Source organism: Rissa tridactyla, chromosome Z (genome assembly GCF_028500815.1).
Source record: "Rissa tridactyla isolate bRisTri1 chromosome Z, bRisTri1.patW.cur.20221130, whole genome shotgun sequence".
Classification (NCBI taxonomy): Eukaryota; Metazoa; Chordata; class Aves; order Charadriiformes; family Laridae; genus Rissa; species Rissa tridactyla.
Window position 1 is genome coordinate 72605202 of NC_071497.1, and position 24308 is coordinate 72629509.

General features: G+C 41.4%; 1 protein-coding gene across 7 annotated transcripts in view; it reads right to left on the reverse strand.

Moving 5' to 3' along the window:
• The window catches only part of LOC128902698 (oncostatin-M-specific receptor subunit beta-like), a 32192-nt gene extending 22584 nt beyond the window's left edge, over positions 1-9608 (reverse strand). For 2 of the 7 annotated variants that reach the window (XM_054186124.1, XM_054186118.1), the window contains exons 1-2: positions 9453-9608; positions 3304-3400 (exon numbers count right to left, since the gene is read on the reverse strand). In XM_054186124.1, the coding sequence (XP_054042099.1) occupies positions 3304-3376 (73 nt within the window). In that variant the 5' untranslated portion in view covers positions 3377-3400; positions 9453-9608. Of the gene's footprint in view, positions 1-3303; positions 3401-4028; positions 4116-7707; positions 7853-9452 lie in introns of those variants that run through there. The other 5 variants (XM_054186121.1, XM_054186119.1, XM_054186120.1 and 2 more) reach the window with 5 other exon arrangements.
• Positions 9609-24308: the final 14700 nt, after the last annotated feature.

The window sequence follows — 24308 nt, forward strand, 5'->3', positions numbered from 1 at the left end:
CCGCTACAGCCACAGTCCTCAGGGACATGCTGGATTAAGAGACTTCAGCAGTTCCTTCTCACAAAACTGCCACCTCCAGTTGTTTATCCCAGATGTGCTTCACCCACTGACCCAATGGTTATTTGGGACTTTCATTAAATACTACTGGCAGAAATACAAGCATTCAGGAAATTTAATTTGAGAATCTACATTTTGATAGAGGTTTCTGGCAGCAATCAGATATCCAAACCATTCTGCAATTTATCCTGTGCTACTCTGCACTAACTTCTGTGCAGCAGTTTCCCTATGTAGGGATCTTTACATTAACTGTAGGAAATTAAAGGCTCAAGAGAAGCAGCAGTTATAACAATCCCTGATCAATCAAAGGAAGCAAATAATACTATATAAGCATATTTATTAATTATAAGTGTCACAGACACTGTGACAGCTTAGTTATTATACAAGTCCAGCCTAAAATTAAAGAATAAATGGAAGTATACATTGTACCATTAGTAAAAATTTATGAAAAACTGCTGAAATAAAGGATTATTTCTCTTTTAGCAAATCATCTACAAACTCTGTTGGTATATTTTTAATCCATTCCATTTTGAAACGTAATGGAAGTCAAAGCAAAATGAAAACCATATGCTTTCAATCTAGAGGAAACGACAGCATAGGCTCCTTCAGACATGCTTTAAGGGAGGAATCAAGGTTTCATTGTTCAAGCACTTGGTCTGAGAAACAGGATTGTGGTATCCTAAAAAAGTTTTTGAGGAAGAAGTATACACACACATATATGCACATATACCTTCTATCAATTCTCACTGCAGCCTTGCTATATAATTACTGGAAAAAGATGAATATGTGTAAATTACGTGAAAGCAGAATTTGACAGCATTAGTGTCTTCTGTAAGGTAAATGCAAAAATATTTCAAGTTCAGAAGTAAAATTTCCTTTTTGGCTATGGTCATGCCATAATCCTTAAAAAGAGTACCTCCTGCTTGGTAGTTGCTTTTGAAAAATAACAGCCATCAGTTTTATACTACCATAATGAAACCCAGCACCTATGACAACTAGTAGATGTCTGGAACTAAATAAACAAAGTGGAAGGCCTAGGGATAAATTTCAGTTGCTTAAATGATGAGGAAGTGGCAATTTTAGGTTTTACTGGAACACAGAAATAATGTTAGTTTCACTGCCAAGGATTGACCAGGCAAGGAGCCAGAACAACCAAAGCAACAAAGTGAGCCATAAAATCAACTGTGGAAGCAGAGTATCTTACGTTATTTTTGGAAGGTAAGAAAAGACACACTTCATCTCCCCACATACTACAGACTTTCACCATCAAAACAAGATAAACGCTGTTAAAATCCCACTTATGCTAAGGAATTGACAGGAATGTTGTTCCTCTCCAGTATGTAATCTTAGTTGCTCATCATCTGGTCAACCTTATCTGTACATTCATCATCCTTTTACCTGAAGCACCATGTACCAAGCCTCTGAGGGGATCTCATTTCACATATGCAAATATGTGGCTGATCTAAAGCTCTGGCCCTTGCTGTTCTTGTGTTTTACACCTGCTGTGCTGAAGCAACTGGGGTTGACAGAGGGGCCCAGCACAAATAAACAAACTTAGGGAACCAGCTAGCCTCTCAATGAAACTCACAGGCACAGGGAAAAGAAGCACACGCCTGAAAGAAAAGCCAGCCAGTTGGCAGAAACTTTTTCAGGGTGCACCATTGAAAAAAAAAAAGCATGTCTTCTGAATTTCCCTATCCTCTTTTCTGCTCCTTCTCTAGCCAGTTCTAATTGCAATTGTCACTACTATGCCTATTGCATTGATGATGAGCTTGCCTCTCTTCTCTACATCTGTCTCTTTTTGTCCCAGCTAAAATCTCATCTCTTTTCTCCTGTCACGTTTAATTAACTTGACAAAAAAACAAGGATCTCATTAGTTTCTGTTTTTTCTCCATCTGCACAAGTGTCCCTCCACTATCTCCTTTTAGTTAGATGACATAGCACTTCAGAACTCACACAATTTTGTCTTCCTCAGAGCCTGGCATAAGACAGTCTAGATCACCAGTCCAGGCTTACGCACAGTACGAACAAACAGAAGAAACAATATAGTTAAGGATATATCCAAGATCTTGAAGACCACTGAGTTACAATGTGGGACTTAAAAACTTTTGTAGTATAATTTACACATGTAGAAATACTTACACCATTCACAATTATAATCTCCCCCTCCTAGCAAAGTTAAATAGTCAAGGCATCTTAAGACTTGTTTTAACTGGAAAGTTAACTCAAGACTATATAAATAGCTTTATGATTAACAACAGCGACTAATTCTATTACTGAACAACTGCATGTGAAAACAAGTGACCAAGTTACTGTAATGCAGTAACTGTTTGGACTTGCCTGCATTACAAAGTTTTGCCACCCTAGGGGCATTGGTAGTAAGAGTCTCAAAACTGAGGAACTGTCACCTTGGGTGAATGGATTTCAAGGTTGAAGAGAGGCAAAAAAGTCTGAACAGATACATTACTCCCTTCAGTATGATAACAAGTACATTTATGCAAAAACCCACTCCTCTCCCCCCTTCACCAACTTAAGTAAAACAATACAACCTCTATAATGCAGACTGTAGTCTGGTTAGTTCTGTTTCTTAACAGTGGTCACAGTGGTAAATTAAAAATATTCATTGCTTTTTTTTCTTTTAATAGACTCATACCCAATGCTATTGTCAGTAGCAAGTGTGCAAGCAGTACTTTTACCTTAAAATACACAGCCTTCTGGAAAGTTATCCCTATATTGAACTTTGTTCCCTCCGAATATGCACATTTGCTTTTTTCTTTTCTTTGATACATATGTGTAGTGTAAGAAATAAAATTCTGGTCCTGGAATCCCATGGCACAATCAGAAAAGAGCCAACGGAAGTGCTAAAGTTTTCATAGATGAGACAAACACAAAAAGACAAAGAAGTGAAGGGAAGAGGCTGAAAAGCATAAAAGTTGTTAAAGAGGAAATAACTTATTTGAAGATGCCAGAATACAGATCAAAAACATATGAGACATAGGAGGAGCAGATAAATAAATACACTCTGGCTTCTTCATTTCAAGTTATTGATTCAATAGGCAATTGTGCATTATGGGATTACAAGACCCTAGGTATTATACAAGTTGCTTAATCACCTTACCAACAAGAATCATTTGATTAAGCGTGTAACATGTTGCTTAATCACAGGAGACTTACAAATGAGCAAGTTCCAAGCTTCAGTTGATACAGACTCCTTCCAAATAAAAAAGCAAACGTTCAGACGTTTACCTTGCTGTGAGTATGTAGTGTAGCAAGTCCTCAGGGGGAGCAGTACTGACAGAACCATGAAGTGATTCATCATTCACCCACCTTTTCCTGCAAAAGACTTATGAGGAAAGAAAACATTTCTATTTATTTGTTTCTTTAATTAGAAATGCATGCCAGACAATAGTCCAGATAATATTACTCTACTTAAGAATGAATAACTAAAAACCCAACCACACAGACTCCAGGCAGTTTAAGAGAAATTCAGGAAGAATGGACAAAGAAAGATAAGGAATGAAAAAAACCTTGTTTTTAGGATCTGGTTACACCATAGGGGAAAACACACTACACTCAAAAAGTTCAATTTAATCTAAACGCATAAAACACACAGTATCTTTAAAGTTTTCCCTGCGCTAATTTCTAAGGAATATTAAAACAAAAGTTTGTCCTCATGTATTTTGGCTTTCCTCGTGCACAAGTAACACAATATCCGTGCTAACAAGGAAAAAAAAAAGCATCAAAGGGGCAAATGGCCTCTGCTCCACCTAGAGCCTGACTGATGAATTCAGCAGACTTTGGCAAGCATGGTCTTGCCCTTTGCCAGCACCCAGGACACTATATGGAGGGCTTTAGTTAGACTGGAGTTGACGTACATGTTATTGAAGTCTTGGCAAGTTGCTTTCCTAGGACTGTCTTCTCAAGCACCATCTAGCTCTATCTAGCATTCCTTTTACAGCTTTTACACTCACATTGTGATAGGATGAAACTCCACTTGACTTGCACAGCCCAGTCCTGAGGGACTGATTGTATGTCAGATCTCCCAAGACGTGAATCACCTGCAATTTCCCCCATGTAGAAGGGAGAGGTAAACACGCAGCAGCAGTATGGTTAAAAGCACTTGGGCACAGAGCATACAGGAGTCCAAACAACAGGAACAGGACTATGGATACAGCTATCTTCAACTTTTAATTTCCACTTCTTACGTTTCTGGACCTCTGCAGAATGCTGATAAAGACAGTCTTCTACCACTGCTTCCATAACAGAAATTGAAACTGCTTAGTAGGACAGATAACCAGGATGACCTGTCCCCAATAAGGCCAAGGACAGAACATTTGCTAATTTCAGAAAGGCCAGGAATTCACTCCAGAATGTCTTCTTAGCAGAAAACCTCCAATTTAGTACTTCAGAGCTACAGACACTGAAGTTTAATGACCCTGCATTAGATCCATTGGTTTTGAGCAGCTCTGAATTTCTCCAAAGGATCAAAGAAAACATTGCAACCTTTCCCCCCCGGGGCTCCGCCCCACATTTCTAAAGGTCACATGGAAAACATAGAAGAGTTCTGCATGCAGCACTGCAACCCAGGGCTCAATACCCACAACAAGCACCCCTGCTACAGTGTGCCCCAATATTTCCCTGTCAGCACAAATGCTTCACAGGGAGGCCCTCATATTGCCTAATGTATAGGCTTCTGCATTCTTTCTTGCTATTATACCAATATCCTCAAAAGTATATGGCCAACGCTAAAAGCAATGTGAATAAAGATTCTGAATATTTTTGAGAACCTAGGCCTAATCCACACGCAACTGGTAAGACTGTTCCAAGAACTGAATTAGGGAAATCCACATCTTTATAGATTTTGTATGTTTAGATATTTTTTATCACCTGATCAAATTTAATACCTAAAAGTGGAAAAAATTTATATGTTTTGCCTGTAGTAAACAGCTCTGCTATAGAGCAGTGAGTGGCAAGTAAGTGACACAAAAGGAAGTTTTTCCAAGGCAGATTATGTTAAAACTTCTAGTAACTCTTCAGTAAATTATTATTCTTTTGAATTATACAAAATGAATATTGAGACACAAAGCCAAATCTTGCATGCCCTTTTTTAGAAAAAAAGTGAAACTAAAACTCCCTTTAAAGTCAAGGGAGCTGACTCTCTGCTCTAAGACCAGTTTAATAGAAGGGTGGTCAGTTAGGTTCAGTGGTGTAACTCCTGCCTTAATTATATCAGCAGGATGAAAACCTGGTCCCACAGGACTCTTGATTTTGTAAACATCTTTGGGGTTGGACACAAAGCTATTTGCCCTATTTGTCATGTATCACTTAAATCCCACATTAAATACAGTGGAAAAGTGTTGTGGAAGTCATGACATATTAGACTATTTGTTTAAATTACTCCCTATTTGGAAAACAAATCCAAACTCTTTTCTGCTCTTAAGAGGCATTCTCTTAAGAGGCACTGAAATAAATATCTAACTTAACTATCCCTCTCCAGTCATTTACACTGCAGTTCACTGATGACACAGCTCCGATCACTTTTATTTATTTCTTTTTGGCCCTATGCTACTAAAGCACAGTGTAATATAATAAATGACCATCAGAATATTTTGGACAGCTACAATGCTTTTTACTATTCAGTTTGTTAATAATCTAGTTTAATACTGTATAATAAATTGTGATAATATGTGCAATTCTAGGTATCAAAACAGTTTTCATGGGAAAAGTTCTGGAATTCTCTAATAGAAGACAGTATGAAGTAAATTTAAAGAAATGAAAGACTATTCAAGAAAAATAGAAATACAGTCCTTAATATTTTGGCTTAAATCGTCTTTATGCAGAAACTTCTGCCTATGACTGACAAATTAACCACATAGAGTAATTACTACCAACTAATGTCAAACACTTATTCTGTATTAACAATAATTAAGTACCTCTATAAAATCATTTAAATATCTGTGTCTTGGTCACAAAGATTAAAAGAGAACCAAAACAGTTGTACAAAATACTTTATCAATTTAACTTAAAAAAACACGATGATGATAATAGATTGACTACATCCTTGCAAAAAATTAAAATAATTGAAGAACAAAGGGAATGAAGTCAGGAAGCCAGGGAAGGTTTTTAGTTATCTAAATAATTCATCACCCTGAAAGAAGCTAAGTACTGCCTCTGAGAAATAGTGAGCAACTATCAAATGCCCCAAGGAAACTGACAATCACGACCATTGTTCCGGTGAATAGCTTGGTTCAGATTTGCCAATCTGAAAAAATATGAATATCTCATTAGAAAGACACAGTTCTTCATCTGAGAATGAATCACTGCTGACTTTTTTTTTTAAGCCTAAGATAAGCCACATTTTGTCACCATGCTCCAACCTGGAATCCTGGTGTACTGTTTCCATGAACTGCAGGTAAGAACAAGAAACTCTCATGCCAGTGATTTTGAATATGAACTACGGAGACGTAATTTGAATACTTTTTCCTTTCTAGTTGCTTTTGGCATTAAGATAATTTCGCAATAGCATTCCTCTAGTCTATCACAGAATCAAAGAGCAATGTATCCAACTGTTGAAGAACTGCAAGGATGGAGATTCCCGAACTTCTCTGGGCAAATTGTTCCAGTGCTTAAACACCTTCACTGTGAAGGTTTTTTCTCCTTATATTCATATATTCATTTTTCTCCTTATATTCATATAAGGAGAACATCTTCTTATATTCACCTTATATTCATATATTCATTTTTCTTCTTTTATTTTTCTCCTTGGGTTTTCCTTGCTACAATTGGTGCCTGTTTCCTCTTGCGCTTTTGCTGTACACCTCTGCAAAAAGCTTAGCTCTGTCTTCTCAGTAACTTCCCATTAGTTAGGCAAGGACTGCAGTTAGACCTGCCCTTACTTTTCTCTACTCAAGGCTAAGCAAACCCAAACTCCTTCAGTGACTCCTATATGTGCTCCAGGCTCCAAAATCTCCTGGTCTCTCTCTGCTGCACTGAGTCCAGTCTGTCAGTCTTCTTTGTACTATGAGCCCTAAACTGGACACAGTAATTTAGAGATGGCCTCATAAATGTCAAACAGAAGGAAATAATCACTCCCCTAAGCTCTCATTCTTTGCCATCATTAACAACAGTAGTTCTGATTTCTGTGGTGAATCTGGTTACTGGGACACATTGTGAAATGATCTATAAAATGAGGGATAATACTAAGCCACAAGTTCAGGATGACTGGGCACAAAATGATCTGTCAGAGATACAGAAGTTAGCTGAGCAAGAAATTTTTCAATTTACCCTATATTCCTCCCCCTTCTAAAAATTCAACACCTATAGAGGAAATAAAGCAGACTTGCTTAGTCTTGTCAGTCTGTAGCCTGAATCACTGATAGATTTTTTAAAATCATGGATATATAGTTTACTTGTAATTCTTCCCAGTGGAAAAATGTAACCTGGGGTGTGACAAAACAGATACAAATGGATTCACCACTCCTCAACTTAACTTGAAATTAATCAGTACTGATAGATACATCAATGGAACAAAACCATTTTGGAGACCTGTTGGCAATTGCAATAATATTCAACAGCAACAGGAATTGTTCAGAGACCTGACAATTAAAGAGCAATCACACAAGAAGTGTAGACAGCAAAGGAGCGAATTACCTTGGGAAGCGATGAAATCTCCTTCAGTAGGTAGCTTGCAAGTAGTGTCCAGGTACAAATGATTTGTGCAAAGACTCTGCACTGAAGTGTGCCTCTGCTCTCCTGATTCCTGCAGTTCCCAATATGATACCCTTGCAAAATCAACAGCGCAGAGCTGACATCCAACTGAGGCAGCTTTATTTGAAACAGGGAGCAGTGTCAAGCCACCAGAAACCTATTGAGCGTTGGTAAAGCAGCATCTGCCAAAGCACCCTATAACTAAATGGATTCCTCCTCAAAATAAACATCACGCTGTTTATAGAAAACTTAATTTGCAACAGTTCTGAATTCTGAAAAAAATTAATAGCTGAGACACCAAATTCTTACACAGATGAACCCTTCCTTTAGTCCTTGTACTCAGGCTTTCTTCTCCCAAGCAATTTTAAAGATGGTTTCAACTACACTCAGCACAAATTGTGCATAAGACACTGAAAGCTCCTAATAAGCCTTTGTGATCTAATGGGTGAATAACAAGTTTAAAAAGCTGCACACGGAAGAAAGGAATTTCTATAATTAAGGTCTGATAGGCATGTAATCATTTGATCACTTAGGGATAGCTTTATCGCCTGTTTTCTTGATAAATAGAAAGGCTCTCTGATGCATGCTGTTGGTTTTCTAAAGAGCTTTGCCACAAGAGGAAAATGTTATGTCTTTCATGGTCCCATGAAGGCTGGAATCCAAACAAAAAAGCTATTAAATAGTGAAAAACAGAGTCTACAAATGTAAAGTGTTCAACAAACTGTGTAAGACTACTCGTGCCCCATTAGAAGGCAAATGCTAACAATTTTAGGGAAGGAATCGTATAATGGTGTGGCATGACTCATACCAACAGGAACAATAATTTTACTGTGTTTTCATGATCTACTTATAACGCTGTTAGGATCCGGTTTACTCTGCTGGAGTAGGGACCGGTCCTGGCACGCAATACATAGATAAAAAGAGTGATAAAAAGGTTATGCCAAAAAAGAGTCAAAATCCAAAGAATGCGTGAACCACACTGGAATTCTGGAATTTATGATGTTTTCTCATTTACTCTGATCGTTTTGAGATAAAACAACAGATTTCAGCTGCTTAAAAGAAAGCAGGAGCAACGCTTTTTCTCTATACGATTGCTTGCATTTCTGAGCAAGCCAACACCTTCTGGAAGGATCAGGAACAGAAGGTGTTCAAACCAAACCAAACCAAACCTCACCACCTGGCAGGAACAGCATCCTCATCCCGCCATGCACCTCTCACCTCAGAAATTTTTGCTCAGGTGAAACCAGCAGCTTTTATGCTGTAGTTAAGCAGTAACATCTTGAAAGTAGAGAATGGGGTGTGTGTGTGTGTGTCAGTCATAAAACGCGTTCACTTAAACGGTAAGCAATGGGGCGGCCTGTTTGCGGAGGACGGAGGGGCCGGCTCCCCTCACTCCCTTCCTTCCCCCAGCCCTTCCGCGCCGAGGGATGCCTGGAGAAGCGGGGGTTAGTGGGGCGAAGAGGGCTCAACGGGCACCAGCAGGACTAAACTCCAAAGAAAAAACTCCGCAGAGTCTTTCAAAACGGGCGCCTGGGGTGGCGGAGGTGGGTTTTCCTCAGCGGAGCAGGTTGAGCTCCTCTCAGCGAGGGCGGCCGGGGCCCGCCGGCGGGAGGCGAAGGGAAGGAAAAGTGGGGGGTTGCTGAGGGAACAAGGGGCTACAGCGAGAGGGAGAGACCGGCGTAACTCACCTGCGGCCGACCAGCAGCTCCCTCAGGAACGGGGCAGGGGGGAGGCAGGTCCCCGCCCGGCCGCCAACGGGACGCGCCGGCCCCCCCGATCAGTGTCGGCAAGAGCTACAGGGCGGCCGGCCTCGGCTTTCCCTCCCTTTCCCGGGCAGGGCGGTGCCTCCTCCCGCCCACCTCGCGGAGGCCGGATGAGCAGCTTCTCAGGAATTTCCCACCCCGCCAGCTCCGGGAAGCACGGACCGTTCCCTTAACTGCCCTCCACAGGTCCGGGCGCTGGCCCGCCACACTCCCCCCGGCAGCGCCTGCCGCCCCCGCCACCATCTGCCCCCTCCATGAGCGGCGGCGGAGGCCGGGCCGCGCCGGAGACCCCGGGGCCAGGAGAGGCTGCGACGTCTGGCGTCGGTCAGGGAGAGGGGCCGACCCTGACGTGGCCCAGGAGGGAGAGGAGGACAGGCAGGCTTAGCCTGAGAGGACCACGAGGAGCAGAGAACCGACACTTTGCTCAAACGGACATTTTCCCAGTCGTCCAGTCCCAAGATGGTCAGAAACCACACGTTGGAGTGATGGCCCGTGGCCCCAGGCTTCCTGTGTCTCCTTGGTCTGGCTCCAGGGGATGGTTGCTCAGGCCACCAAGGCGGATGGGGTGAGGAAGTGGCCTGGTGGCTTGCAGCAGGGCTCGGGGTGGAGGCCATCATCATGGGGCTGGTGCTGCGCCACCATGCAGCTGTCTGACAGAATCCCACTCAGAAGCCACGTTAAGGAAGGTTATGGCTGACAAAGCCAAACTCTCCGCTCCCAAAACCGTAGGGCTGTAAGGCGGGAAGGGAGATGAGGAGTTCACTGTGTTGGCTGTGGGTCGCCATCTGACAGGCCTCAGTTCAGAGAGGTACAGTGTGCCGCAGGCTGCCTGGGTCACTGCTTCCACCAGATTTAGCCATGAAAAAGTTTTGTTTAAACCTGTAACTTACCCTTTTCAGGGTGTTCATGGTGAAGGTTTTGACAGTTTGTAGCAATTTTACATAAAAGATGTCTTCTCTTTTTTTTTTTTCCTAAGTTACGTTGTAGGTTAAACGTAACGTACCTATTAAGACACTGTTTTCCTTGCTCTCCTTTAGATTGTCTCAAATTCTTGATGCTTGGTTGCTTTTCCTCGTAAGGATGTGGACTGGGAAGTGTTCTGCCTTAGATGTTAATTTACTTTCCATAACTCCTGATATATACTTCTCTTTTTTTTTTTTGTAACAGCGTAGTGTTCCCAACTTACATTTTGCTTGTGATCCAGTTCAGCACCTTGATTCTTTTCTTCTGAATTGCTATCTAGATAGTTGTTCCCTGCCTCTTTTTATTGCAGTGCTATCTCATGCTTCCGTCATTTGAGTAACACCCAGCTTCTTTACTCAGGTTTTCCATTTTCTCATGATGCTTTTGCTTTCTAGTGAAGCAAATGATCCTTAGTCAAAGGATAGTTTTATTCTTCAGAGCCTTATTCTGGAGAATTAAATCTATTTCTTCCACAGAGTTCCTGTGCTGCTTGTGTGAGTCATGTAAACTGAACTTTTAACAGAGGGTCACCAGTTACTCATTTTTCATTGCCCACATACTGGTCTAGAGGCACTAGAACTAGACATTTACTGTTGTGTCAGAATTCCGAGGATTATGTACATGAAAGGTCATCTAACTGCTTAGTTTTACTGAAAATGCGAATCACATGTCTAAAATTGGATGCCAACATTTTGCCTTATTTTTTCTTATTTTTCTTGTATGCTTATTAACAACTCTGTAATATGCTAATAAGTCCTTTTCTCTAATGTTTTTAGACAGTATAATTAGAAAAGCTTACTGGAAATCTATCAATTCTGTATTTGAAAGGAGGATTTCAATATTATGCATATACATACTGTTTTAAAGGTAATATATTGAGTCATTTTTCTGCTTTGAGCCCCCTCACCTATGTTTGAAAATGTTTCTTCTTTTAGGCCTCTACTGGAGATACCTGTTTAAACCTGCCTGTATATTTAACATTTTCTGAATCATTTAAACTCTGATGTGGATTATAGATGTTCATCCCTCTCTTGCCTCTCCATTTGGGTAGCTGCTATAATCTCTGCTGCTGCTTTTGCACACTGATCAACATAATTCAGAAATTCCAGAAATGTAATATGTAATAGCTTATCCTTTGAATGCTCCAGACTTACAAACTTAAGAGCTCACTACTGTCTAGAAATAGTGTTCAAAGTACTAATTAGTACCCCAAAACCTAACAAGTTGTTGAATAATGTCTATAAGGAATTTCCTTGTCTGGTCGGAAAGCATTTCAAAAAGCAAGTTATCAGTTTTCTCATATTTGAGGTGGGAAAACTGAAAAAGAAAGAAAAGAACTAAGGTAAATCCACAAAAAAACTTGACAGTGCAGCGTGTTGAGTGTCACAGTGTTTACAGAATTTAAAAGTCCCAAGTGAAGTGCCAAAGTTCTTTATATACCAAATCATAGCAATCTAGTTTCAAAAGACCTAGAAGACATCCAATGCAACCTGAGACTCCCTTTCTCTGTAATCACAGCTCTCAATTTCCCTCCTTCTGTCCTGGGTGCTTAGTTGCCTGTGTCCGTGTATCCGAGGCCCAGCTCTGATACAGCACAGCTGCATAACCTTGATTCAGACTGCTATGAGAGAGCTGTGAGAACATCTGTAGAGAGATAACTAAGTTGAAAATACAGACAGAAATAGGGCTGTTGACATGAGATCGTTGGTAGTTCAAAGATTTGAGAGTGAAAGTACCAGCATGAAAAGGCATAAAATCCTAAAGGGAAAAATCACCTGGGGAAACCTGGTCAACCTAGCCAGTCTAGTTGGGGACTAGCCAGGAATCACTGTGTCGTGTTACCAGTGTTGGTGGAGCTGGTGGAGGATGGCAACTTCGCAATGCTGGGAATACTTTCCAGAGAACCATGGGAAGTGTCCCTTCCCTTTTTGACTCTTCCCCTTCCCCCTTCATGCCTGCTTGCCCAGCAAAAAATTCTTGGGTACCTTAACATGAGTGGCAAGTATACTAATGCTTAGTCTAATAGCTTATTAAACCCTAGATAGCTCTTCTGTGTGTTAGCCAATAACTAACTGCTTTATTTTGAATTGTATATATATTATTCTTGCAGAGTCTCCACGCCTGGCTAAAAGTACCTGAACAAACATACCAAGTGTGATGGATGCACTCAACTCCTTAACCAGACTAGTGTTAGTTGGGCACAGGCTCCAAATGAGGTAAAGACCTACGCCACAACCAGGTCAAGAACTTCTCTAGTTCCAATTGTTCTCTGAAAACCCAGAGGGACAGAGTGATACAGTGAGCATTATGAGCTTGGAACACTGATCATATGATTAACACATGAATAGCAGGTGAGTTTTCCAACACTCATTTATCAAGGAACAAAGAAAGTTATGGGTACAAGGAGTCTCATGCATACCTTTCCCATTGCATGTAATTTAACTACAATACAACCACTTTGTTCCATAAATCTGACAGCCTAAGTGAGCTTTCTTTGAGCTCTCCCTGCTTAACAGCTGGCTTGAGTTGGGACACCTCTCAGGGTTGCTCCTCAAGGCAGAGACCTCCCACCAACTGCAGATCTTATGTTAAGTGACTGATACCATGCATAACCTGATATTATAGTGCACTAAGATTTTTGTATTGCCAATTTTGAATCATTGTTATATCACTTGTGCAGTCACTAACAGTGAACATTGCCATCAAATTTTGTTAAGTCGCACTTTTACAACATCATATTTCAATAAAACCACTTTTGCTGATACTTTTTGCAGTGGTTCTAAATCTCCCATCTGCAACACCAAGAGGGGCCATAATAGACCTCCCATTCAAAGGAAGACTTCACCTGTCTGGTAAGTCCTGAAAGCCCCCAAGAAAGGCAATTTCAGAACCTTCCTAGGTGGCCTGTTGTAGTGCTGCACTTCCTTCCTAGGGGCAACGTTTTCCTAATATCCAACTTGAGCATCCCAAACCACGATTTGTGACTGTTGCCTCATGTTATCTTGTGCCATCTGCCACCACCAAGAACAGTTGGCTGTTGGCTTTTGGGTAGTTGTAGGTTGCCTTTAGGTGGTCCCTTAGCCTCCTCTTTGGGAAACTAACCAGGCTTCTAGTTCATGTTCTCTAGGCCACTGATAATCTTGATACCCCTGTACTGTATCTTCTCCTGTTTCTCAACATCTCTCTTGAACTGGGCTGCCCAAAACTGGACACAGTATTACAGTCTCCTTGCTGCTAATTAAAGGCAGTATCATAGCCCTGCATAAGCACACAGAGCCCTCTAATGCTTCCTGTTTGTTCGTTAGTGTAGCATCACTTCAGGTGGGCACCCAGGTGTGATAATTCCCCCCAAAGTATGAGAACTTCCCCATAATGCTGTTCTTTCAGCTTCAGTATTTGTGTGCATAAGCTTGGGGTGGGCATCCTGTGATTGCCAACCCAGTCCACCTTCCTCACTTCATTGTCAGTCATCATCTCTCTCATCATTCCTAATTTAAAGCTCTTGTTATGATGTCCAACCTGTTCCAAAGATTCTTTTGCCTCACTTAATCAGGTTGCTGTAGTCTCCTCCTAGCAGTCCTCAATGCTCAGCAAGTGTCCCATGGTCATAAAAGCTGATTCCTTACTGTTGTCACCAGCTTTGCAAACATGTATTGACCCACGGAATTCTCCACTCACTGAGGGCACCTTTCCCCTTCACTGGCAGGATTGAGGCGATATCACCTGAACTCCATTGTTCTTGTGTCTAAACTCCAGAGCCAGGTGGTCACACTTGATACACTCAGGTTCTCCCCTCACAGTTTCATTGCTGCCCACATGAAAGATCAGCACAGGATACTAGTCTTAGTGCCTAGAAGATCAGCATGGGATACCCAGTCTCAGTGCCAGCAAGCCTAAGCACTCCCTCCACAACATCCTGGATCCAAGCCTCCAGCAAGCAGAAGACTCCCTAGATAGTAGGTTAGATCAGGGAATAGAGCTTCCATCCCCCATATCAGGGACCCTCCCACTATGACTCACCCTCTGCATACTTAGGCTCAGCTGTCTCTTCTGATGCTTTGTTATACACTTCCTAGGGTCTCATCTGCTTCCAGGACATATTCTGTAGCTGCTGAGAAGGAGCCATCCTCTTGGTGCCAGAAGTCACAACCTTCCAGCCTTCACTATCATGGGAGTCTCCATTTCCCAACCCAATGCACACAGGTGCTGCCTATCCCTGCTTCAGTGCAGTTGGGGATTCAAGTTTTTGTATCTGTAGAATCTTGGTGTTCTGGTGAGCTGCACTACGCTAGGCCTCTCTCTAGCATTCTCCCTAGTCAAGAGTCAGCTGTAGGCAAGAGCTCAAAGCACCTTTTTATTATGAATAGCTGACAGAACTTATTAGGAATTGCTAGACCTCGTTAGAAGTCAAGGCCTCTGGAAGCTGTCTTTTCCTGGCAGAAGTAGAATCATAGAATGTGTTGGGTTTGAAGGGACCTTTAAAGGTCATCTAGTCCAAACCCCTGCAGTAAGCAGGGACATCTTTAACTAGATCAGGTTGCTCAGAGCCTCATCAAGCCTGGCCTTGAATATCTCCAGGGATGGGGCCTCCACCACCTTTCTGGGCAACCTGTTCCAGTGTCTCACCACCCTCATTGTAAAGAACTTCTCCCTAATGTCTAATCTAAACCTACCCTGCTCTAGTTTAAACCATTGCCCCTCGTCCTATCGCTACATGCCCTTGCAAACAGCCCCTCCCCAGCTTTCTTGTAGTCCCCCTTCAGGTACTGGAAGGCCGCTATAAGGTCTCCCCGGAGCGTTCTCTTCTCCAGGCTGAACAACACCAACTCTCTCAGCCTGTCCTCATAGCAGAGGTGCTCCAGCCCTTGGATCATCTTTATGGCCCTCCTCTGGACCCACTCCAACAGGTCCATGTCCTTCTTGTGCTGAGGGCTTCAGAGCTGGACACAGTACTCCAGGTAGGGTCTCACGAGAGCAGAGTAGAGGGGGAGAATCATCCTTCTGGATCTGCTGGCCATGCTTCTTTTGATGCAGCCCAGGATGCGATTGGCCTTCTGGGCTGCAAGCACACACCTTTAGCCCCAACGTAGAATGAATCACACCCATATCCTGATTCTTATATTTTTTTCTTAAAGACTTCCACTGCCAGAAACTCCACTGCCTTCCAAGGCAGTCTCTGGCTAGGACCTAATTATCCTTAGTAGTAGAAAGTTCTCTCATACATAAACCAAAAATAGTTACTAGCTCTTTAGGCCCACTACTGCCTACAAATTAACAGAGACCGAGTTGTTATTTTCTGTTTTGCAGCAGCCTTTGAAATATTGAAGATTAATAACAGGATGCCCTCAGCCCTCTCTAGGCTAAACAAGCTCAATTATTTCAGTGGTTTAAAGAACGTGATCATCGCTATTCGCATCTCTCTTGAAGTCCAGTTCTGACAGAAGAAATGGAGGACACAGCACTCCCAACGCTGTATTTACGTAGAGGTGATACCTCTGTTCCTACCTGTCTGTGTATTTGCTGTTTCCTCAGAAGCAGAACATAATAACATTTAAGACCCCCCCATGATGTTCTGTAAGTCACAGATGATTTTATCTTGCCAACTCTTCCCTTTCCTGCTTCTTCAGTTATTTCTGCTTAAGACTACAGCTTTGCACTTTCCGTATTGAAACTGTTTCAATACGGAAAAAGTTTCTGTAATTTATCAAGATGCTATTTAATCTTAATCCTGATGTGCTCATGATCCCTCATAGCTTCATGTCATTTGGAAATCCTAGGCATCTTCTGTTTTATCAGACAGATTGTTGATTGCCAGCAGCCGGGACAGATCTTTCCAACTCCACTCAAGACATGGTTCCTTCTTAACACTAAGCCACTGCTAACTGCTTTCTGTCTGCACAGCGGCAACTTCCAAAACCAAAGTAAAGCAAGGCATTGTTTTCCGTAAACAACGTTCCTCATGCAAGATTTAATTCCTAGCCAGGAACAATTTCTGTTTAGAGTCAGTAGTTGCAGAAATACTGTTTCAGAGCAAATGGTAGTGGAGTGTTCTTGATCTGAACTGCACTGGACTGAACAATTTCAGGTGTACTTTTTAGTGCAGCCAGAATGCCAAGAGGTTTTCAGGAGTATTCATGGAGTTCCTCTGGGAGTAATTTTGGTCATCCCACGGCTGCAGAGGAAAGTCATTGAAACTGTGTAGCCATGTTATTGTTGGACTGAGCTAATATTCTTTGCTACTCAGTAGACCTCTCAGCTTGGTGTAAAGCTAGGATTCCTCACTGCCAACCTGAAATGTCTCATGAAATGTAGGAGGGTGGAATGGCGTAATTATCTGCATTTGTTTTGCAGGTGCATCCCGAGTGTCCTGCACAAACAAGCTTTGAGCTTTCTGTAGACATTTCCATTGTGCCTATGGTAGGTCACTGTAAAGGGCAAGGCCTGAGCTTGTATTGAATTGCAGTGTATTGTACACAAACTTGTGTGGTTCCAGCAACAGTCTCTCCTCCAGGTGTATCTCTTTGATCAAGTAATGAAGGTGATTCCTAACAAGAGATGGTGCAGGTATTATATATGTATAATCTGAAAAGATTTTAGCTAATATGTAACAAGTGTAGGCTTGTTCTAAAAAATGAAAAGCACAGTAGCATAAATGAATTATGGGATTATTGAAGAAAAAATGATTGGTTATTTGCCGTAACTAATAATTGCACAAAAATCCCCATGTTAAACAATTGTTATTAAGATAACACAGGAGTGAAATGTAAGGAAATATCAACATTAGAATAAATATATTTAACTTCAAGTCACTTTTTAATGTATATACATGGTTATATAGTGGTTAATTATTTCAGTTATGGTTTTACTCACAAGGTCCATTTCCCACTGAACACTGAAATACCTGAAGTTCATTTATTCTGTAGGTCTTCCTTATTTCATTTTCTCCCAATTGTCAAGTGGAAAGGCTGCAGCTTAGTTATACTGAAATATTTAAACCCAGCTCAGAAAATGAAAAATTTTGTTCTCTATATTATTTTTTTTTTATGGTCCTTGTCCATGATGGCATATAATCCAAATTTATATATCAATTTAATCTCATAACAATCTCCCATCTTTTCCCCACCTAATTTAGTTGGAAACTAAAGATGCCAAAGCTACCAAAATTTTCTAGTAGTATTAGAAATGCAGTTGGGTTCAGCTAAGTACAGTAATAATTTCATCACTAACTAATGAGTACTCACACCATTTAGGCACTTATTTACCCCTGAGATTGGTTGGGGTCTAGACACCAGCATCTTCCAAGTACCTTTCAAAGTCCTAGTTTCTCCTCTGAGTAGATAAGTTCTGACCTGCTCATGTCGCAGAACTATTCTTTCCCATTGGCTTGCACGAGACACAAGTAGGCTGCCTCTCCAACTCCCGTGAGCTGCTGTGTCTTTCTAAACAATTACCCAGCCTTAACTGGAGGGCAGTGGCTGTCTCCATTTACACCGTCCTTAAACCTGTGCCTTTAGTCATTCTTTGGGGTTGTTCCAAGCATGTATTTGAAATTCTTTCAACTGAAGAGAGAACTGAATCCTTTTCTTTGCTTTCAAGTTGAGCACTCTGGTCAGTAGGCTATTATAAGAGGTCCTCACATTTTAAAAAAGGGTGTCCTCAACACCTTCCTGTGAGGGCCAAATATGTGCAACATGTAATAATCATACCCTGAGAAATGAACTTCCTGGGAATTCCCCCACCTAGTTTTTGACCTAGTTTTGAAGCATTTGTACAGGCTGTACGCTCCTCACAGTCAAGCAATTCTGTGCATATGAAGAGATGACAAGTGTATTCAGTTTCGGGTTAACGAATAGCTAGATGGGATTCGAAAGAGGGAATTAGCTTTTGCCTAAGAGCCTGGTTAGGTGACTGTGTGGCTTACTGGCTCATCCCAAAGTGATTAAGCTCAAAGACATCCACTTTCTGGGTCCCAAATTTGAGACACTTAGGGTATTATTTAAGATTAGTTTTTCTTAGGAGAAACTCTCTGCTACCATCTTGTGGCAAGCTAGAGGAAGAGACAATTAGCGCAAGCTTACTTCCGTGGGAGTCACGGGTTAAAATGCATTCCGTATTTGGAGTGTTGGACTCATAAATTATCGAGAGTATGATCAGACATTTCACGATCGGAGAGCAAACAGCACAGTATGTTGGAACAAAGTAGTTGTTCCACTGTCATATGTTGCAATTGTGTGCTCGAATATTCTGGATACGTGCTTTTTTTTTTCTGTGAGAAAGTTTGCTAGGATGAAAAGGAGCCCAGGATTTCTGTCTGTGTGATCAGAAGATTAGTTATGGTGGTAACAGGGCTATTTGATGACCTTAATGGTTACATTAGACTGCACTTACATACATATATGCATATGTATATATACAGTACTGTCTCTCATGTCCAGATTCAGCAGCCTGTTTTGAGTGATTGTATAATGGAGTTGAACATATCCAGAAGGAGGAGCAGATGGTTCCCCATGGATTCTTGCTGTGCTATGGACTCACTCTGATATAAGAACAGATGTGAAGTCTTCTGCCCAGTATCTGATGGAGAAATCACGGGTATTTTCCACTGAAGCCATTAACAGTAAAGGAGCTCTAGTTGATACCCATTATTATTCAGCACAGATGAAATTGTGGTAACCAGAGGAGAACGAGACAAGGCATTGGGGCAAGTAGGCAGTGATGGTGTAGGATGACGTCCCTTTTTGCCCAGCATTTGCAGAGCAAAAATCAAGGATGTATGAATGACTCTGGGGCCATATCAGTGTATGGACACTAATGCTTTCAAAGTGCGGCATACCAGTTGGAGATAGCAGCTAGCAAGAGATGCCACGTAGGTTACTTGTCTGAAAAAGTACTTCTGGTGGCATGGGACTAGCCTAAGGCCATTCCTGAGTTCTCAGAACGACAAGCCACTGACAGGACATGATGGAGAACAGGCGTGCTTCTCTGCCAGATAGTTACACAAATGAGACTGAGGCAAAGGACTGTTTCCCATGGGGTGAGAGTTGTCTTGCTAAAAAAAAATTAGTTGTTTCCATAGGTGTTCCACATTCCCAAATGAATACTCTGCTATTCTAACCCATAAGAGAATTATTTGGTTTACACACAGTTTCAGGGTATTATGTCTACTGTAGACTGAATTGAGAAATCTGAACTAGCAGGCTAAATGGGCTTGCTGCAGCCAGATGCTTTCAGGCCTCTCTGCTAGTTATTTAAAATGAGCGTGGGGATTTCCACTGGATCAAGCATTGGGGACAGGAGAACAACTCTAAACAGTCTCCAGATTTCCTTTAAATACCATTCTCAGAAACTGATAAGTCATTTGGACTGAAGTTTGAAAAAACACACAGCAGCCTATGAGACAACTGGCATAGAAAATTACAGCCCAACTGAGTTTTTCAGCTGAATAAACAAGTGACAGCAGCATCTTAAAATGATAACACTACCATTATATACCTGCTTATATGTCAGTCCACAGTAGTCAATAAAATTAATTGGAAATGGGCTTTGTAAGCCCTTTGGTGATGTAGGTGAGAAAAATGAAGTTTGTTTTGTCCTGTGTCTTGGCTTTGGATTGCTGTATTCAGCAGTCTTGTTCCTGGAGAGTCGTGTTCAATAGAAAGTCCACGGAAAGCAGAATCAAGCCCTAGTAGAGGAGGTAAGCTTTCTCAGATGCTGTACAACTCAAAATACTTCAGCAACAATCAGAATCCTTTCTTTATAAGGTGTTGAAACATCCTGGATGACAAACCAAATGCATTTCATGGAGAAATGAAAAATGCTGGGTGTTATGTGGGTGTGCCAGACGTAGAAACCCAAACTTCCACTACTGAGAATTAATGAGTTGTCTCTTTCCTCTTCCCCCCAAATTTAGAGTCTGGCTCTAAAGAAGAAGAAATTCATGGGATTTAAAGAAAGAAAAAATTGGAATGCAGAAGGTCTTGAAATTTTAGGTACATTAGTGTTGTGTACTAATTCTTCAGTAGACTGAGATTCTCAAATATTTAAGTTTACACCGTGAATACTGAATGCTATTACTGGTTGAAACTTGAATGTGTATTTAGTGAATGAATCAATTAGAAATTAATCATAAATTCACAATAGAAGATGATATAATGTGAATGCATGATGTAACATATAAAAGGCTGGCTGTATTATTTAAAGAAAATTGCAGCTTGGATTCTTTGGATGTTTCAGCTCAGTGGTTTGATGGCTGATGTTTGGTGCAGTGTTTCCTATCTGCCATATTGAGTCAAAGAATCTCTTTGGCAAAGCCAGTGTTGCGTTGAGCAGTGCATCTAGGTGAGGCTGAGGAAGTCTAGCTTGCGGAAGAGGAGGCACTGGAAGCACAATCTGGAGTAATTGACTGAGAGCACCAAGCAATCAGACACTGCTTGGAGTGCCAGAATTTGGGGTCTCTGTGGCTCATAGTGCCAGTTAATGACAATTAACTAGGGAGGATTCAGACTTTGGAAGGAACAGCTCAAAGAAAATGTCATTAGAGCTCTTTGCGAGCATACTCACAAGTATTGTCCATGCTTCAGGGGATTATGGGCATTCCTACACCAGCATTTCCAGCTCTAGCATTGTATCAGCAAGCCTCTGCTGGTGATACAACTTACGCTAGAGAAAAGTTTTGCTCTCTTCACTGTCCACACTGCTTCCCTGAGAAAAATACATGTGCGAACCGGTGGCTTTTCTGCTGATGTAGGGTGTGTTTGCACTGGGCTGTAGGCCACACACAAGGTCAGACATGTATCACTTAGCAGTATGATGGTTTTTTTTCTCTGCTGAAATACGTATAGCGACTTGCAGATCGAGTCTTTTTCTACAAGGCTAACTTTTCAGATTTAGCCATAAAGCTTTCCAAGATAAGAAGCACAAGCAGGAATATTATCAGCCTCATACTAGAGTGTTTTACCCAGGGAAGTACCTCAGCGCGTACTCGATACTTGCTTGATACACTATTCCATGACAAGAGATTCCAGGGGTAAATGTCCCCCAGGCAAGGCTAGGTGGCGCACTAGATTAATACATTAAAGTTTTTCAGACGTTTTAACGTCTGCAAATTCCTGTAAATTTCCACAGCCTCATATGTTTATTGACACATCGATGCATTGATTAATGTGGGAGAATCTCATTGCTTTTTTGTGGCTTTTCTGATTCATCATTTTTCATATTCATCCAAGTAAAAGTCCACATAAAAAAGCTTCCAAGGTACTTTTTGGACAAAACGACATAAATACTTTTGTCAGTTTTTGTACATTGCCTTCCAAGCAGAACTGTAGCTGAGGGTAAACAGGGTCTGGCTGCTTCTAATTTGGGAAAATTAGAGTTTATTTCATTCTTACTGCCCTCTTGAATACTGCAGGGGTGTGTTTATACATGTGTTGTGTACCAGTAAACCACTGTCTCCAAATGCTTACCAAACATTAAAGAAATCCTCAATGTCAGCTTTTTCCTCCATGGAAAAGGAAAAATTTCTGAAAATACATTATTAGTGTACCCTCAGTACTTCTTCCATCTAGCATTAAAAAAAAGAAAAAAGAAAACAAAAAGCTGAGTCTAGTAGTGAAAATTGCTGTTTTGCTTGGAAAAACTCAGGAGATCTACCTGGATAGTTTTGTGAAGCTACTTAGTAAGTGTTAAATACAATAATTTTTCCTTGCCAAATTAGGTTGTAGCAGACTGCTAGTTTCTCAGATAGAGAATATTGTTTATATAAAAAGCTCCAGATAAGTGTCTGTCTTAAGTATTGTTATTTGCAGAAGATAAGTAAGTGATGATTAATGAGTTATTTATATTCTTCAGAGAGGTCAGGAGAGGAGTTATCAATATTTGAGCAGCAGTATGTGGAATTTTAAATAACCCCAATTATCAGAAAGGTTGAGGGTAACAGTCAAATGGTTAATGTACTGCGCATTTAGCATCTGCTCCTGTGAGGTGTCAAGTGCCTTTGCAAGGCACTGAGTGCACTCAAATTACATTAAAATAATGAAGGGTACTCACTTCCTTCCAGGAGATTCTCAGCCACTGGCAGGATAAAGCTATTAGCATCCAGGCAGTAATGGATAGTAGGAAAAATCCATTTCCTTCTTTCAATTATTTTTTTTTATTTTTTGTGGATTTCTGCTCCTGAAATGGCTTGCAGAAGTTACCAATGCTCTGTAAACACCAGGCTGAGAGCTGAGTGTCTGCAAGCAAAGTATCTCCTGCCTGCTCTGAGACACAGGGTAAGCACAAAACCAGAAGACAACAGAGAAAAACTGAAGAGTGTAAGAGGCCATGAAAACCTTTATGTGTTAGATTCAAGCCCTTCACTACAGTCTATTTCTGTAGCGTAGGGCAGCTTCAGGCATCTCAGCATGATGTGGCCTACTCCTTTGCGTGCAGACACATTGGTGTCAGCTCTCTGCTGCCAGGCTCTGCCCTGAGCTAGAAATGCAATTGCTTAACAAGCTAATTCTGCGCAAATCCCAAGAATAACAGCACACAGCTCATATCAGCTCATATTTTTAACTTGTTCCAGGCTAATCTGCTTGTCCCATCATGGAGTTAAGGAAGGAGCTGGTTTAGATCCACTTTGGTAGTTTTCTATTAGGGTTCCTACTCTTAAAATTGCCAGAGCTGTGCCAGCTTTTTAGATTATTTTCAACCACTACAAAACAGTTTCTGGTTTAGACCAGAAGGAAAGTAACAGTAGTATTCTGTAAGAGAGCAACAGCACCTGAAAGAAACTGGGTGGATATAGAAGTGTGAACCAAGGTGATGCTGCTTTAGAACAGCAAATACCTCCTACTTAGGCATTTTTATTGAGCCAGTTTTACTGAGCCAGTGTCCACACACTTTGTACAGTGTAATCGTAAGAGATACATGCAGAAAGCTGTATGAGGAAGTATTCTGGAGTTTGAGTGGTAAGGCACCCTGATGAAAAAGCCAGCAATAGCAAAGTGCTTAAATTATTGAGGAAGCTCTCTCCTGGAACCTCAGTCTCCTCTGTGGCAGGTCCTGCACAAATATTGGACAAAATAATGTAAACTCCAAACAGCTGTGGAAATTTAAAGTAAAAGACAGCTGATGGGTATATGCAGAAAGGGAAGCACGAAGAAACAAGATTTGTTATGTGATAAGTAGCGGTAGCAGAATTATGTGACAGTCTAGCTGTGGTTGAAATTTCAGCAACCTTATGATATTGAGTGTGAAGGTGCCCTAGGGAAGCAAACACACTACATGCATTTCTCGTAGTGTTCAAGCATGGCTTCCATTCTAGGTCTATGTCATGTCACCAGGTCTGGGCTGGAACAGGCTGCTGAGTATTCTCAGCTCCTCTCTGTGGGAGAAAGTAAACCAGCAGGGTTTCTGAAGTTGTCACTGTGAGATAGTGCTAGGCCCCAGCTTAACCCCAAGCCACAGACAGAATTGTGGGTCTCCTGGGAACCACTGTCATCTTTGTAGAACTATGTTCTTTCTCCACTCAGCTCTCTGAGGGATATGGTGAGTGTCTTGTGGTTCCTAGCCCTCTGGTTTAAGGGTCAGCAAGGTTGTCTATGCTTGGGTTAGTCCACGAAAGGCCTTGAAAGAAAAGATATTTGGTATCACAAAGAAGGGACGTCAGTGGTATTGTACAGCAAGAAAAGGGACCAGCCAAAATGAAAGAAAAAGACAAAATATTGGCAATAGTATACTGGACAAATATGAGCAGGTCAAGCTGGGCAAGGCTGGAGAGGGGAGTTTCTTAGTGGCTGATGTGGGAGACAGCAGTCTTCAGAAGAGTTTTAGCTA